The sequence below is a fragment of the Neodiprion virginianus genome, chromosome 3, assembly GCF_021901495.1.
Source record: "Neodiprion virginianus isolate iyNeoVirg1 chromosome 3, iyNeoVirg1.1, whole genome shotgun sequence".
Classification (NCBI taxonomy): domain Eukaryota; kingdom Metazoa; phylum Arthropoda; class Insecta; order Hymenoptera; family Diprionidae; genus Neodiprion; species Neodiprion virginianus.
In genome coordinates this window covers 36,061,701-36,074,607 of record NC_060879.1, presented here as the reverse complement: position 1 = coordinate 36,074,607, position 12,907 = coordinate 36,061,701, and the positions used below count along the sequence as shown (strand labels likewise).

The following is a 12,907-nucleotide window of genomic DNA, read 5'->3' as shown; positions in this document are numbered from 1 at the left end:
ACCTGTCCGACATTTGACGCTTTCAATTTCCACTCGAGTTACAGTCTCGATTACCGGAATCCGCAAGCTTGGATTGCGATAAGCGGTTACTAAATTCTCCGAATTTACTTGTACAGGCACGTTTAAAAACACACCAAATATTACAACACTCTCTTGTAGAGGAAAAAATGAGTTTGCGAACAGTTATTTCCTTCGTCGCGTGTAGGGTGCATTATTTTTCATATATTTTCCACCACACGCTGCTGGACGTAAAAAGTTTTACCGCCCGCGTAAATCGTTCCTGAATTATGCGAAACTCTTTTGCGACATGAGAAAATATGTGCACAATTTCACGGTTGTTTTCTTCTCTTTTTTACCCTCCTCATTCAATTTCGTGAATTCCACTTTGGATATGAAACTTCAAACTCCGCTTTTTCGCTTCTTGACCCACGGTAATTTCATTCGTGTAATATACCGTTGCCGAGGAGTCAATTGGACTGTGATTAATGACGGTAATAAAGGTCCGAAGTCGCTTACGGGTTTGTGAGTTAGGATTAGGTTGGGTTGTATGAAAACAAGTATAATCAAGTTGCGAATGTATTATTCAATAATTCTCGCCATACTCGTTATCCACCTTAACGTCCGATTCACCCGGCTGTTTTCCACGCATCCAATAGTATCTTATGCGTAACATTCGACACACACACACACACACACACATTTTCCGCCAATCGATAATACCTGTTTGTTCGGCAATGCGAATTCCATTTTCAAAACACGTTCGGTCGTATTCAATTTTATTACCGCAATTCGTCCGTTCGTCCATCCAATTAGAAACTCTTTCTCGATCCATCGTTAATTGCTGTATACATATACTCGCTGCATCGCGCTACTCAAAATTCCAAAGATTACGACGTTTCGTTGGTTAAACGGTAAGGAGGAGGATTCGTCTAAGCAAAATCAATTCTGTCGGTAATTAGGAGATAATTACGACATTACCTCATTAGCCTTCATTTACTACGGGTCTCGGTTTCAAAGGGCGAGTTGATCGTTTGCGTGGGTTTTAGGGTCTCTCGTCGCCGTTATGAACTCAATTTCCACTGCCAAATAACAGCGCTATCCTGCGATGAGCACCGCGCTGTAATACATAGCCAGGTATATTTCCTCCGGCTTGAACGTTACTGTTGCTCGGTGATTCCCGTCGAGATTTAGAAGGCTCCGAGCTTGATCCGGTTCATCAAGACCGCCTCAAGGGTGGCATATTAGCATACTCCTTACTATCCTCGAGTCATTTTCTGTACCATCGTACGGAGTTCCAGAATGTTTTTCGCCACCGTTCCGTTACACCGTTCATTTGCATCTTTACGGTCGTTCGACTCGGTCAATCATGAAAATCGCGCCAACTTTTCATCTCCATCGTTTAATGACGCGCATTCCTATAATTTCGTATATTATCTCGAGAGAACAGCTCGACTCGCATAATTCACTGGTCAGCTATTCCGCAAATTCCCGGTGCTTGGATCAATTCCAAAAGCACAACGTATTCCGGGAATTCCATCTACGTTCATCCAGTACCTCTGAACCCCCGAACGATGTGTTCCGGAAAATCGCAGCTAGGCGACACGCTTCGGAAATCTAATACAGTTACGAGGTTTAAACGTTTGTCTTGAAATTATGAATGCTGGGGGTTGGAAATCTTACACCAGCGACTTTCGTTGCCACCTGTGGCTGGCTGAGGGCACGTCGGCGACAAGCGGCTTCCGACGGGTTCGGTCAGGATTCCTCGAGAAAGTTTGCATCCCGCCGGGATTAAATTCGATCTTACTCCGGGCTAAATTGTCCGTGCCGTTTATCGGCACTTTCCTTTACTTGAAAATTCTAGTTCGAAGGGTTGAATTTTTCCGCACTCACGATGAAAGTACCCCAGGTGCGTTTCACCGATTTTACTTAATCGATGATGTAGTACATGAGTTTTAAAAAAAACTATCACGTTGTTACCCAGAAATTGAACAAAATCGATTTTCCAGGTTATATTTTAGAGGTAATTTTTATTCCCTAAACGCCCGAATTGGTGCGTAAAAAAGGATGTGTCTGGGAGTGAACATTGTTTGCAAAATAACAGCGAGGAAACTCCGGCCATGCTGCTCGACGCTTATTCCGTTGAAATATTCCTAAAGTATCAGCGTTGTTATTATTATATCTGCATTTATACATCGTGAAGTTTGAGCCCGGCGTATTTGAATTTGATCCGCATATCAAAACACGAATGTTTTTGGCATCTGAAGAACAAACGGATCAGAATTGGATCCTGCCGATCTCGATATTCGGCCGAGCAAAATGATAAAATGCGAAGTGACACGCGAAATTTCGAAACTCTGCCAATGGAAGAATACCGCCATCCGTGAGACAGACTGTGCGGATGCTTCAAAGGTGTAAGATACTTGTCGAAGGTCGTTGAAAGATATTGCAAGCTATTCGAAGAATATTGCAAGCTAATAGAAACATTCATTTTACCTGTTCTCTGAATCACTGACTTGTCGAAACGCATCTGTGACCTTCTATTGCAAAAGAAAATCAAAGAAAAAACAACTCTGTACACCCTGTCGCAGAATTGTGCCAATCCTTCCGTTTTCTTTTATACAAAGCTCGATCTTTTAGGTATCTCGCTCGGTTTATTCGCCGGAATCCCCGTGCAACGACTGACGTGGACGATGAAACGAAATTTGATCTTGTATTAGCATCACGGGATAGAATCTTCGATCAGCCATCTCTGCAGCTATATATCGGCGAACTGAGAGGAGGAAACAAAGTAAATTTGTATCGAACCTGGAGCCCGGATGCTTCTGCATAAAGGTATAAAGGTGAAATGAACACAGGGGGAGGAGGATTTCTCCGCACTGCAGGAAACTGATCAAGTCATTACGCCCCCGTCGTTCGGCTATATCCGAGTTTCCTTCTCTCCGAGTGGAAGATACTCGTCATCCACACTCGCCGTGTGCCAACGTGAGACTGATTCGATCAATTTCGGACCGTTACAGTGGACACACAAAGGCACGTCTGCGGCGAAAAGTTTATGCTACTATTATTTCGAAAGAATAAAAGAAGGCAAGGCGGCTGGGAGCCGTGGCGATGGCAAAAAAGCTCGGTTTCTCCACCGGGCAAATCTCTGTATCGCGTTTTCATGCTGGGTGCAGCTTACACGACGGGTATAAAAGGAATTCCATCGAACGGATTCGCAGCCCTCATATTGAGCTCGTTTCTTCTGCTTAACCGGCATGCGAAAGCTTGCATTTTGCTCGCGAAAATTGCCTCCATTGAATCGACGAAATTGATTCTTTCGCCCTTTAAGCAACGAAGATCAATTTTCGCGTGACCAGACCTTTTTTCTCACCTCCGTGACCGACGGCGATCGGGACAATTTGATTATTGGTGATTCGCTGTTAGAGCAACAAAGTCAACGCTACTTCTATAAGAAAGTTCGCTCGATTTTTAGGTCACGAAAAAACGATAACTAGATTCACTCAGGCGGCAGTAAATTGCTCGGAAAAGTCGCTACGAAATACTGAACAGAAAAAAATTTTCCCTGAACTCAAGTCCGTCTCTTAGCTTGTTAACCAAATAAGAAAGCCACTTCCTAATGGCCTCGCCATTTCGTGCACCTACGATCTACTCGAAAAAAATTCTTGAAGCAATATCTTTGCCGCTGTTTGTGTGACAGAATTCTAACAAAAATTAAACTTACACCCAAAAAATACAATCATATTTTTGACGGTTGACCTATTTCAGAAAGTCAATTAATCGGAATGAAAAATTTTCTTCGGAAATTTGATTCGGAAATACATATATTACAGCAAAACTTTTGGGCCCCCCTGCCCCCCTGCCCCCCTGCGTGGGGGAATGAGAGGCTACTAAAGTAAATTGTTAACGAAACTCATAATTTATATTATATAATTGCAAAAATACGATCATTGGAAAAATCCATTTTTACACTGCTCTCATTACCCGCAGGCTCCCATTATCCCAGGTTCCCCGAAATTTTATCAGCAAACTCATTCATTTTCTTCCTCTCTCTGTTTTTGTCGAGTTCGCGGGGCATTTATTTTATCGAAAACACGTCAATTCGCTGTCGAGAAATCGATTGGTCCTTTTCGTATTCAAAAGAGTCCATAAAGGCACCCTTCACGAGTCGCAGGCGTGTTATACAACGCACTTAGGGAAGGATCGAGTCTCAATCGGTCACATGTGACCAGGAAAAGCAGGACCTCAGAGGGAGAAGTGGCCAATACCGGCAACTTCCTCAAGCCAATAGTAATTTCGTTTAGGGTCTTAGCTCATATCGTTCCGGACTTTTCCCACCCTCTTTGAGAACCGCCTAAAGTATCGCTCGATTGCCTCCTCCGTCGTTTCGTTTTATACCGGATATATATTGTTGCGTAGGTACAAGGATGTTTGGGGTTCCCCTCTAAACAATTTACAACGATCCAGAAAGTAGGAATAAAAATATCAGGCAGGCTGAAACCCAATTATTTCACGTCAAAGGTTTTTTTTCTTGCGGTAAACGCTCTCACAGTTGACTACGTCGATCAATTCCGTCCCTCACGGAATAATCAAATCGATTTCAGGTATTATAGGTGTAACGAAAAGTGTTCAAGGACCGACGGAATTCAACGAGAATTCGTATCTCGAATCGGAAAATTGAAGAGACATTTTGAAAGAGAAATTCCCCGATTTTTCAGACGCGGCAAACCAGCGGAGTGGTCGGCGGCAGTGCGGGGGACGAAGTGGCGGGCGGACCATCAAAATTACCAATGATATCGTCATCGTCGATGCAGATCGCGTCGCCGGAGGAAACTTTGGACAGTTATGCCCTACCACTGCCGCTTCCGGTTCCTGTGACGACGGTTCCGGGTAACGTGAGCTTCCCCACCTCGAACACACCGAGCACACCGTCGGGCGCAACAAGACTTCCGGCCAACCTCCTCTTCGCCCTACCCGCCACACCGCAACGTTCCGCCTCCGCCACCAAGAGCCACCATGAAAAAGGGCCGAGGAGCACCATCACCAAGGCACAAATGAAAGGTGAGCACGTCGAGCGGCTCGTCGAGTTATGATTTCGTTCTCCAATTGTCTGTATGGAAAGTGTCGACGAATCCTGAGGAGCCGCAGACAAAGTTTTGACGAATGGTTACTTTTAGACACCTTAAGATATCGTCACTATTTACAAAGAAGGTATCGCAGGACGATCTTTCTGACTTTGTACCTAATAGTTCATACATGTCGTAGTAAATCGAAAACTAAGCAACAAGTATTTTTTTTTTAATGGGCCATAAAACATTCCAAGGTGGTAAAACCGACCGCCAAAGATTTAAATGAAACCAACGCTGAAATGGTTCTATTAATGAATGAAACGTTTCAGCGTTGGTTTCGTTTAAATACATCAAGAAATCATTTCGATGGATGCCCATCCTTGGGAAAATCTCCCTCGTTTCCATCCCCTCAAACTGTTTCGTGGCCTATAAAACAAAAATACGTGACGCTTAGTTTTCGACGCGCTAAAACATGTGTGTACTAGACCAAAATTGGAGAGATCGACCTGGGATAACTTTCTTGTCGGTCATGGACATATCTTGATTACATTTTCACACACAAACACACGTCGGGGCGCCAACACTGTACCCTCTTATTCTCTTAGGTATCCACTATAATCAGAAATGAAATATTGAAGAAGAATTCAGTGTTCCTGTGGCGAAAAAACATTTCCTCAGCAAAATTTCTTGACTCCTGTTCCACACTTATACATATACACGCTGCGTTTTGATCTACCACCTGTGGCGTCGGCGCAGCTTGTTGAAGAGAAATATGAGTCAGTTTCTCAGATCTTATTTCTCGCGAAAATGTTCGAAATGAGATAGTAGAGAGAGTCGGGCGGAGATCATTGGCCCCTTTATCGTGTCACGTCTGGCGCTGGAGGCATAACTAGAGCCAAGGAGCCAGAAGACAATCCTCTTACGGAACTCCTGGATAAAAAAAAAAAAGAGAGAAGCTTCCTCTTCGTAGGTACGGAAATTCGTTCTCTGTGAATGTTTCACTTAATCTGACAGGCACGCGAGGCAGAAACATCCAGGCAGTTTCAACGATACCGCTCATTTCTACCAGAAGGGTCGACGCTGAAGGTAATTCATTACGCGCTAACAAAGACATCGGTCTCTCAATTAACTGGCAAGCAGCCGGTGCAGAATTAATGAACTAGCAGATCTAATTCCGCATAACAAATTGACGCGATACTTCGAGTTTTCGCCAAGAGATCTTTGCCGTCTGATGATCGCCCCTCTCCTCGCGACCAACAAGCTAATCTTTATTGGGGAAAAGTACGAGCTCGGGGATCAAATTGTCCGCCCTCTTGAAAGCTGATGTTCGTTCCCTCGAGAGGCGTCGCTTGTACGTCAGCTTGGAAACTCAATCTGTCACCGGAATTCCCTGATCACAGTTCGTCATCCTTCCGTTAGCAAACGGGTCGCGAATTTTTTCCCTCATTCCGCACGACCGCAACTTCTTGGCTAGAAGTTGGTAGGCAAAGGCGTAAGCTCCCTTGAAGCGTAGTAAATATGTCCAGAAATCCGGGCGATCAGACGATTCACACCAGAACCTTCTGAGGTACGGATCCAGCCGAAAGTGGAAAATTCGGAAACTCGCGCGGTTCCGAAACGAATCATGCTAACGCAACGCGTACGGTGAGGAGTAATCGAGTTACCGGGTATACACGTGTTCCATGAATATTTCACCGAGCCTGAATCTCCCGGTAATATCGCGCCTTTTCTCGAGGATCTGCTGATTCGTCGGTCGAGACGCGAGGGAGCCAAGGGTGCCTATGATGGAATATACGCTATACGCAAGCCCTTTTCCCAATAATTTCTGCTTCCTAAAGCTCGGCTACACACTCCAACCGCACTTCGATATTCTCACGATTAGCCCCCCTGTCACCCCGATGGAAAAATCCCCCCCACAGGAAATCGATGCCGTGCGTTATACGTACACACTTATGAATTACCCGAAATCACTGCGAAGGATCCATAAATATTATCGATCCCACGGTCGGAAGCCTGCGAAGTGCTGTACAACCCGTTACTTGCATCGAAAGCACTGTTTTCTATATTTTTTTTTTTTTATTTCATTTACTTCAGGACAAAGGGATCAGTTTAGTTTCACGGACGGTCCTCATCTATTCCCTTTCGTCAAGGTTCTTATAAGCAGTTCAACTCCCTCGCTGTAACGGAAACCGTATTATTATGGCTTAACACGCGCTCCTTGGAACCCTTCAAATTCCGCCTTCAGAGCCTCACGAACCCCTCGAGGGGCTGCCGTATGCATATGCAGAACCTCTCCGCACGTACATATGTACGGTAATAACGTTAGCATCAGATCGTATACGCAAATTTTGATACATGGATACAAATTCTATTCGACTCGTCGTCAAGAAAACGCGTGTACAGTTGCCGGAATACATTTTGCAATTTTTGTGTTATTAAAGAGAAATGCAAAAGTAATTTCTGTAGGTATGTAACGTTTGGATTAAAAGTGTTTTGAGAGAAATTATCATCTCGGTCCAACAATCGAAAACTTTGTTTACTCGAATGAATTAATTTATACCAACAGCAATCCCTGCAGGAGGAAATACGAAATTAATAAATTTTATAATCGGACCACGTTGCTTTTTACTCGAGGAATGAAATGACTTGGAACTGCAGTTGAATTACATTTCTCGTTACGTGAGTACACATTTCCATAGAAAGTGGATTTTCGTTGATGAAGAGAAGATTATTGTTATACCAGCCGCGACGTTTACAAGTATTTAATTTACCACTGCTTTGTGTTAATTGAGATAGCACGAAGGTCTACCTGCTGCAATGCCGGGACGATTCAAGCGGAACATGTCTCACCCACAACGGTGAAATTTGATGCGTTTCAGAAAATTTTCTATCTCCATGTGGCCCGAATCAATTTTCTCGAATATAGTCACGTACTTACGAATTTATTCTCTCGACAGACGGAGTGAAGTGTTTTGCAAAGCGGTACAAGTAGACACACAGGGTTTTATGCTGCGTCGGTATAACACCACTGCGAACATCGTGCAAAACTTCCAATACTAACCAATAAAAACGCGTAACGTTTACGTCCACGTTGCGGATGCGTGCAGAAGATCTTCTAGTGCGAAACGAACCCCACCGATGGATTTCGCAGCCGCAGTTTACCGGGAAGAATTTTTATTTATCACGCTGCGCTATTAAATTCCTCCGTGCGCGATTCAGCCGGTCAAATAAGGTTGAACGATTCCGGAGCCAAGACGATGCTTCGCTCAGAGTTCAGACTCATGCCGTTTCCATGTTTATGCATGAATATCATATTACGCATGCCATGTAAATTCTATCGAAAACGCGTGAATTGCACCAACCGTTGAGGGAAGATCGCTCAGCTGAAAGCGATAAAACGATAAGGAGTTTTTTTGCGCCATTTTTATATCGCGTTTTTCTCTCCGTTCGAAAAGGAGCGTAATGCCTACTCACGTAAAAACTTAAGGGTGCAAATCTCTTCGTTAGTCGCTCGGCTAATAACAAGGTGAAAAAAACCAAGCCCTCATTCGGGAAACGGCTGCAATTAATGTTGCAAAACGCGAGGTGGGACAAAAGAGATTTCTAACCTCAAATCCTTACACTTCTCATTCGCATAATTCTTCTATCGTCTTCGAGTGATGATGAAACTTCGAGACTCAAGAAATTAACAGCAAAATAAAATTTGAACACACAGACCCGGAATGCTTTTCGGAAAATTTTTGGACCGTCTGACTCCGAACTACAAGGTCTATCGCTTCCCCAAATTCACGTACAGAAACCACAGGCGATTCTCTACCCGCATTCCTGCGATGGGTGGTTTATAAATTACCTATGGCGTTGTTTCGCCCTTGCGATTTGGGACAGAAGGGGTTGTCGCACCCCGACAAAGTGGCTAGGGACGTTTTCCTCCGGTAGACGGTATTATTTTCACCCCGAACCAGGTTATCTCGATTTAAGCCACTGTAAACCTTCCTGTCCGTCCTTTCGTCCACGCTATTCGACCGCTGACCGAATCAAGCCGACGATTTGTCTCCTGAAAGAGAAGGAGACGAGTTCCATTCCTGCTATGAGGACGATTTTTGGGATTACGGCAAGACATGCTATCAGCATTTGTTATTTCGGAATGAAAGGAAACCTCTTTTCTGGTTTTTTTCAAATAACACGTGTAATGTTATTCATATTTTTCGCGAATGTCCGAGGACGATTATGTTATTTTAGCTGATAATTCGTTGGCGAGAAATTTAAAAGCTTGACATTTGCTCGAAATATTTTCACATAGAAAGTGGGTAAATATCGATAGACAGTTTTTGATAGCTCTAAATTAATGACAAACACTGGCATAATGTACAATGAATGACAGTTTACGGCAGTGGACTTTTCCTAGCGTTTTTACGAAGCGACTATTCACCTCGCAATCTGAACGAGTTATTTCACTGAAAAAAAGTTCAACCTTGCAGCGAGTTTCGAGATAAGCGAAGAGGGAAAAGTTTACGAGTGACGTATGCAAAATGCGATATAATTTTTCAGAACTTTTGGTCAAGCCGGACTATATTCAAGCTTCGCTGCCTGGAGGCATGTAGGTTTGCACGTGTAATATAAGTTGTCAGTCAGAAAAATGAATAACCGAAAATAATTGGAGTAGGCTACGATTAGGTTGATTTTTACCACTCCTCGAGTTTTTTCAGCTATAGTTCGAAGATTTCGTTCTTTTTACTTCACCTTCAACCGTCGAGTTATCCATACGAATGTATATTTTCTGATTGCAATTTTTGTTTCACCGAAAAAAAATGATTTTCACTTCTGGCTATTGTTGACTCTAACGGAAATCGATTTTCCCCGGTAAATAATATTTACAAAGTTGAATAAAGTGGGAAGGTGAAGACGTTTACTGTATTCTCTGGTGTACTCTACGAAGCGAACGTAGTCGGAGTAAAGGTGATTGGCACTCGGTGAAAACGTGACTCGCTTTCTCCTGCACTTCTTCCCGACAAATATAATCGAATTGTCGATTACACCCTAGACGGACACGTGCGGACAATCGGGCACTCGCAACAGAGAAATCTCGTCCGAGAATAGGAAGCAATTTCAGCCCGAGACGACCTGCAGCCGTCAGCGTTGCAGTTCATCGTCCGCATTATGAAATAAAGAAAAACGAATCAACCATCCGGCGTAGAAGTTTTGAAAAATTTCCTCTTTCCCTAGATTAAAGCAGAAATCAAACTTGTAAATTTAAACATTATTCTCTCCTTCGAAGCGAAACGTGATACATGTATAAGCAATTAGAGAGTTGAACAATAGACGCGCTTTGCGACGAAATGTGCCAAGAGTCCTGACAAGCTGCGTAGAGGAGGTGTCAGATATTCTTGGGAACGAGTTTTATCGGATAACCAGTTGCACGTCACGATTCCTCGCTACTCCGGAGATTAACCGTGAGAAATTTGCAACGAATTTGAGGCAAAAGTTACCAGGAACGTCACGAACAGTCGGAGATGCGCGCAGTGACTTTGGAGCGGAGGAGCGAATCGAATTGTCGGCTTAACGAACAGTTGCACGTAGTTTACTCGTGCAGAGCACATGCCTTGACACACACGCAAAGAGAAACACGAGCACACAAACTCGCTCTAAGTTCATCCGATGCAGAAACGCTCACACGGACGCATCCCAGGTATAACAGGTCGCATTTTACGCTCCGCTTCTTTCTTCTTGTTCTCTGTATTTTCACCGGGTATGTACGATTGCACACACAGTTTCCCGGACAGCAAATTGCACGACTTCCACCCCACGCTGCAGGGGGAAAATAAAAGCAGCGAATTTCGCCCTCAGGCCACCCGCGACTGACAAATCCCTGTTCAGGTGAGGCTTTTCATTCGGTCGAAAAATTTCAGGAAGAATTTAAAGCCCTACGGTTCTGACGAATCTCGCTACTTGCCGAAAGTGCGGAAATTTTCGTTTTTCGCAATTTTCGCATTTAAACGACGTTAGTTTTCGCTATCGTCGAAAGGCAATCGGCATTCGTGAGGAACCTTATCGACCGCCATTTTTTACAGAGTTCAGAGAGGCGTTCAGGCTATTCGACAAGGACGGCGACGGCAGCATCACCAAGGAAGAACTGGGACGAGTTATGCGCTCCCTCGGGCAGTTCGCACGCGCCGAAGAACTTCAGACCATGCTTCAGGAGATTGACATTGACGGTGAGTGTTTTCTCATTTCTCGCAATTAATTAACCCATATCTGTAATTATTGCCAGAGCTCTTCTACGAATTTGTATGCATAGCTGGACCGACTGCCGTTCAATTCCGTGGAGGATAAAAGTATTTGCCAAGAGCCATCGAAAGCGATGAAAATAGTGAACTACTTTGTCTTTTTCTTTTTCTCTCCCTCACCTTTGCGGCTAGTTGCTCCGTTAAAATTTACCAAAAGTACAGTTTGCGCTTTTTCATCGCGCAACTTTGTATTTGTTCCTTTTTCGCGCAGTTTGAACTTTTACATTGAAAACTATTACTCTCGTTGAGCATTGGGCAAATAACTGAGAGAATCAATAATACTATCAAAACTGTAACGAGTCTTTAAATAAATAAAAATAGCAAAATACACGTCATTATCTTGGAGAACTGAATCTTCGAAATGAATTTGTTTGTACGTATAGTTTTCCATCACAGATCAGGTGCAGAGGAATTTTGTGTTACGATGAATTTAATTTACTGTGCCAACTTTTCCCCTTTTCCCTGTTCAATTCCTTCGATATTCCCTCTTTCCTTCTTCCCCAGCGGTGTGGGATTCCGAGGTGTTCCGATATTGTCATTTTGGAGTAAGCTTCGGGACGAGGGTTCGCAATTTTCCTAATTTTTCATTCTCATTTTCAACTAATCCGAGGGATTCGATATCCGGCGGGAGGCTGAAACCGCTTCCACGGCTATAAAAAACCGTTCTTTATTTTATACGATCCAGATAGATATCAATCACACCGTGTCAAGCGGAGCTGCGAAAACACAATAATTCTTCTCTTGTCGCGTTTCGCGACCGCGCGAATCTATCCCTCTTTCTTTTCGTGTTTTTACTACTCGCCTGCTACAAGAAATCTGGCTCGACTCCGCACGTCTGGAATCGCACAAAAAGCTATCCATAGAAAAGGAAACAGGGTGGAAAGAAAATGTCGCAAGTCAAGAAGATGCGAGAGTGAAAAAAAACCGCGACTGTCATTAATTCGCGTTCCAGAACGTCCTAGTAAAATCGAATCCGAGAATTTTGGGGGAATGTCACAAGGTTGAAGGTACACCGTTGGTCCAATTTGACTTGGCAGGGGACTGTTCTTTTCAAAAAACGTGCAATCTCTGCTCGAGTGTGGTAACTGAGAAAAGAATGTAATCCCGAAAATTTCGTCTATTTACTACACTTTGAAGTAAATTCAAATAAAAAAAAAAGTCTGTCCTTATTTTTAACGTATAAGATACATAACTCGGTCAAAGACAAGAAGCAGAGAAATTCCAGAGCTTAAGTGGAAAAGGCACGTCTTCTGAAGAGAACGATGCCTTTATACGAAGTCAAAATCGACTACCGTCTTATACCTTCAACCTTACGAGAGTCGATTGGTTTTAATTAAAAACGAATCTACGTGGTGGGCGTGAATGCATTACGTAAATCAAGCTTCTTGACGTTTATACAGTAAATATAAATTACGGTTTTTTTCGAACTTTCAAAGCTTACAGTACACTCGAAGAAAAAAAAAAATGATATCTTCGAGTTTAATAACTCGAAGCAGGCATCTCACACATTATTTTTCGATTCTCCGAAGGTGAGCCATCATCAGACCTGCAGCAATG

General features: G+C 43.4%; 1 protein-coding gene across 2 annotated transcripts in view; it reads left to right on the top strand.

Annotated features, from left to right (window-relative positions):
- Window positions 1–12,907, top strand: part of LOC124300529 (neo-calmodulin-like) — an 81,108-nt gene that overhangs the window by 39,367 nt on the left and 28,834 nt on the right. For both annotated transcript variants that reach the window (XM_046754740.1, XM_046754739.1), the window contains 2 exons: window positions 4,716–5,058; window positions 11,135–11,278. In XM_046754740.1, coding sequence (XP_046610696.1) covers window positions 4,788–5,058; window positions 11,135–11,278 — 415 coding nt within the window. In that variant the 5' untranslated portion in view covers window positions 4,716–4,787. The remainder of the gene's footprint in view (window positions 1–4,715; window positions 5,059–11,134; window positions 11,279–12,907) is intronic.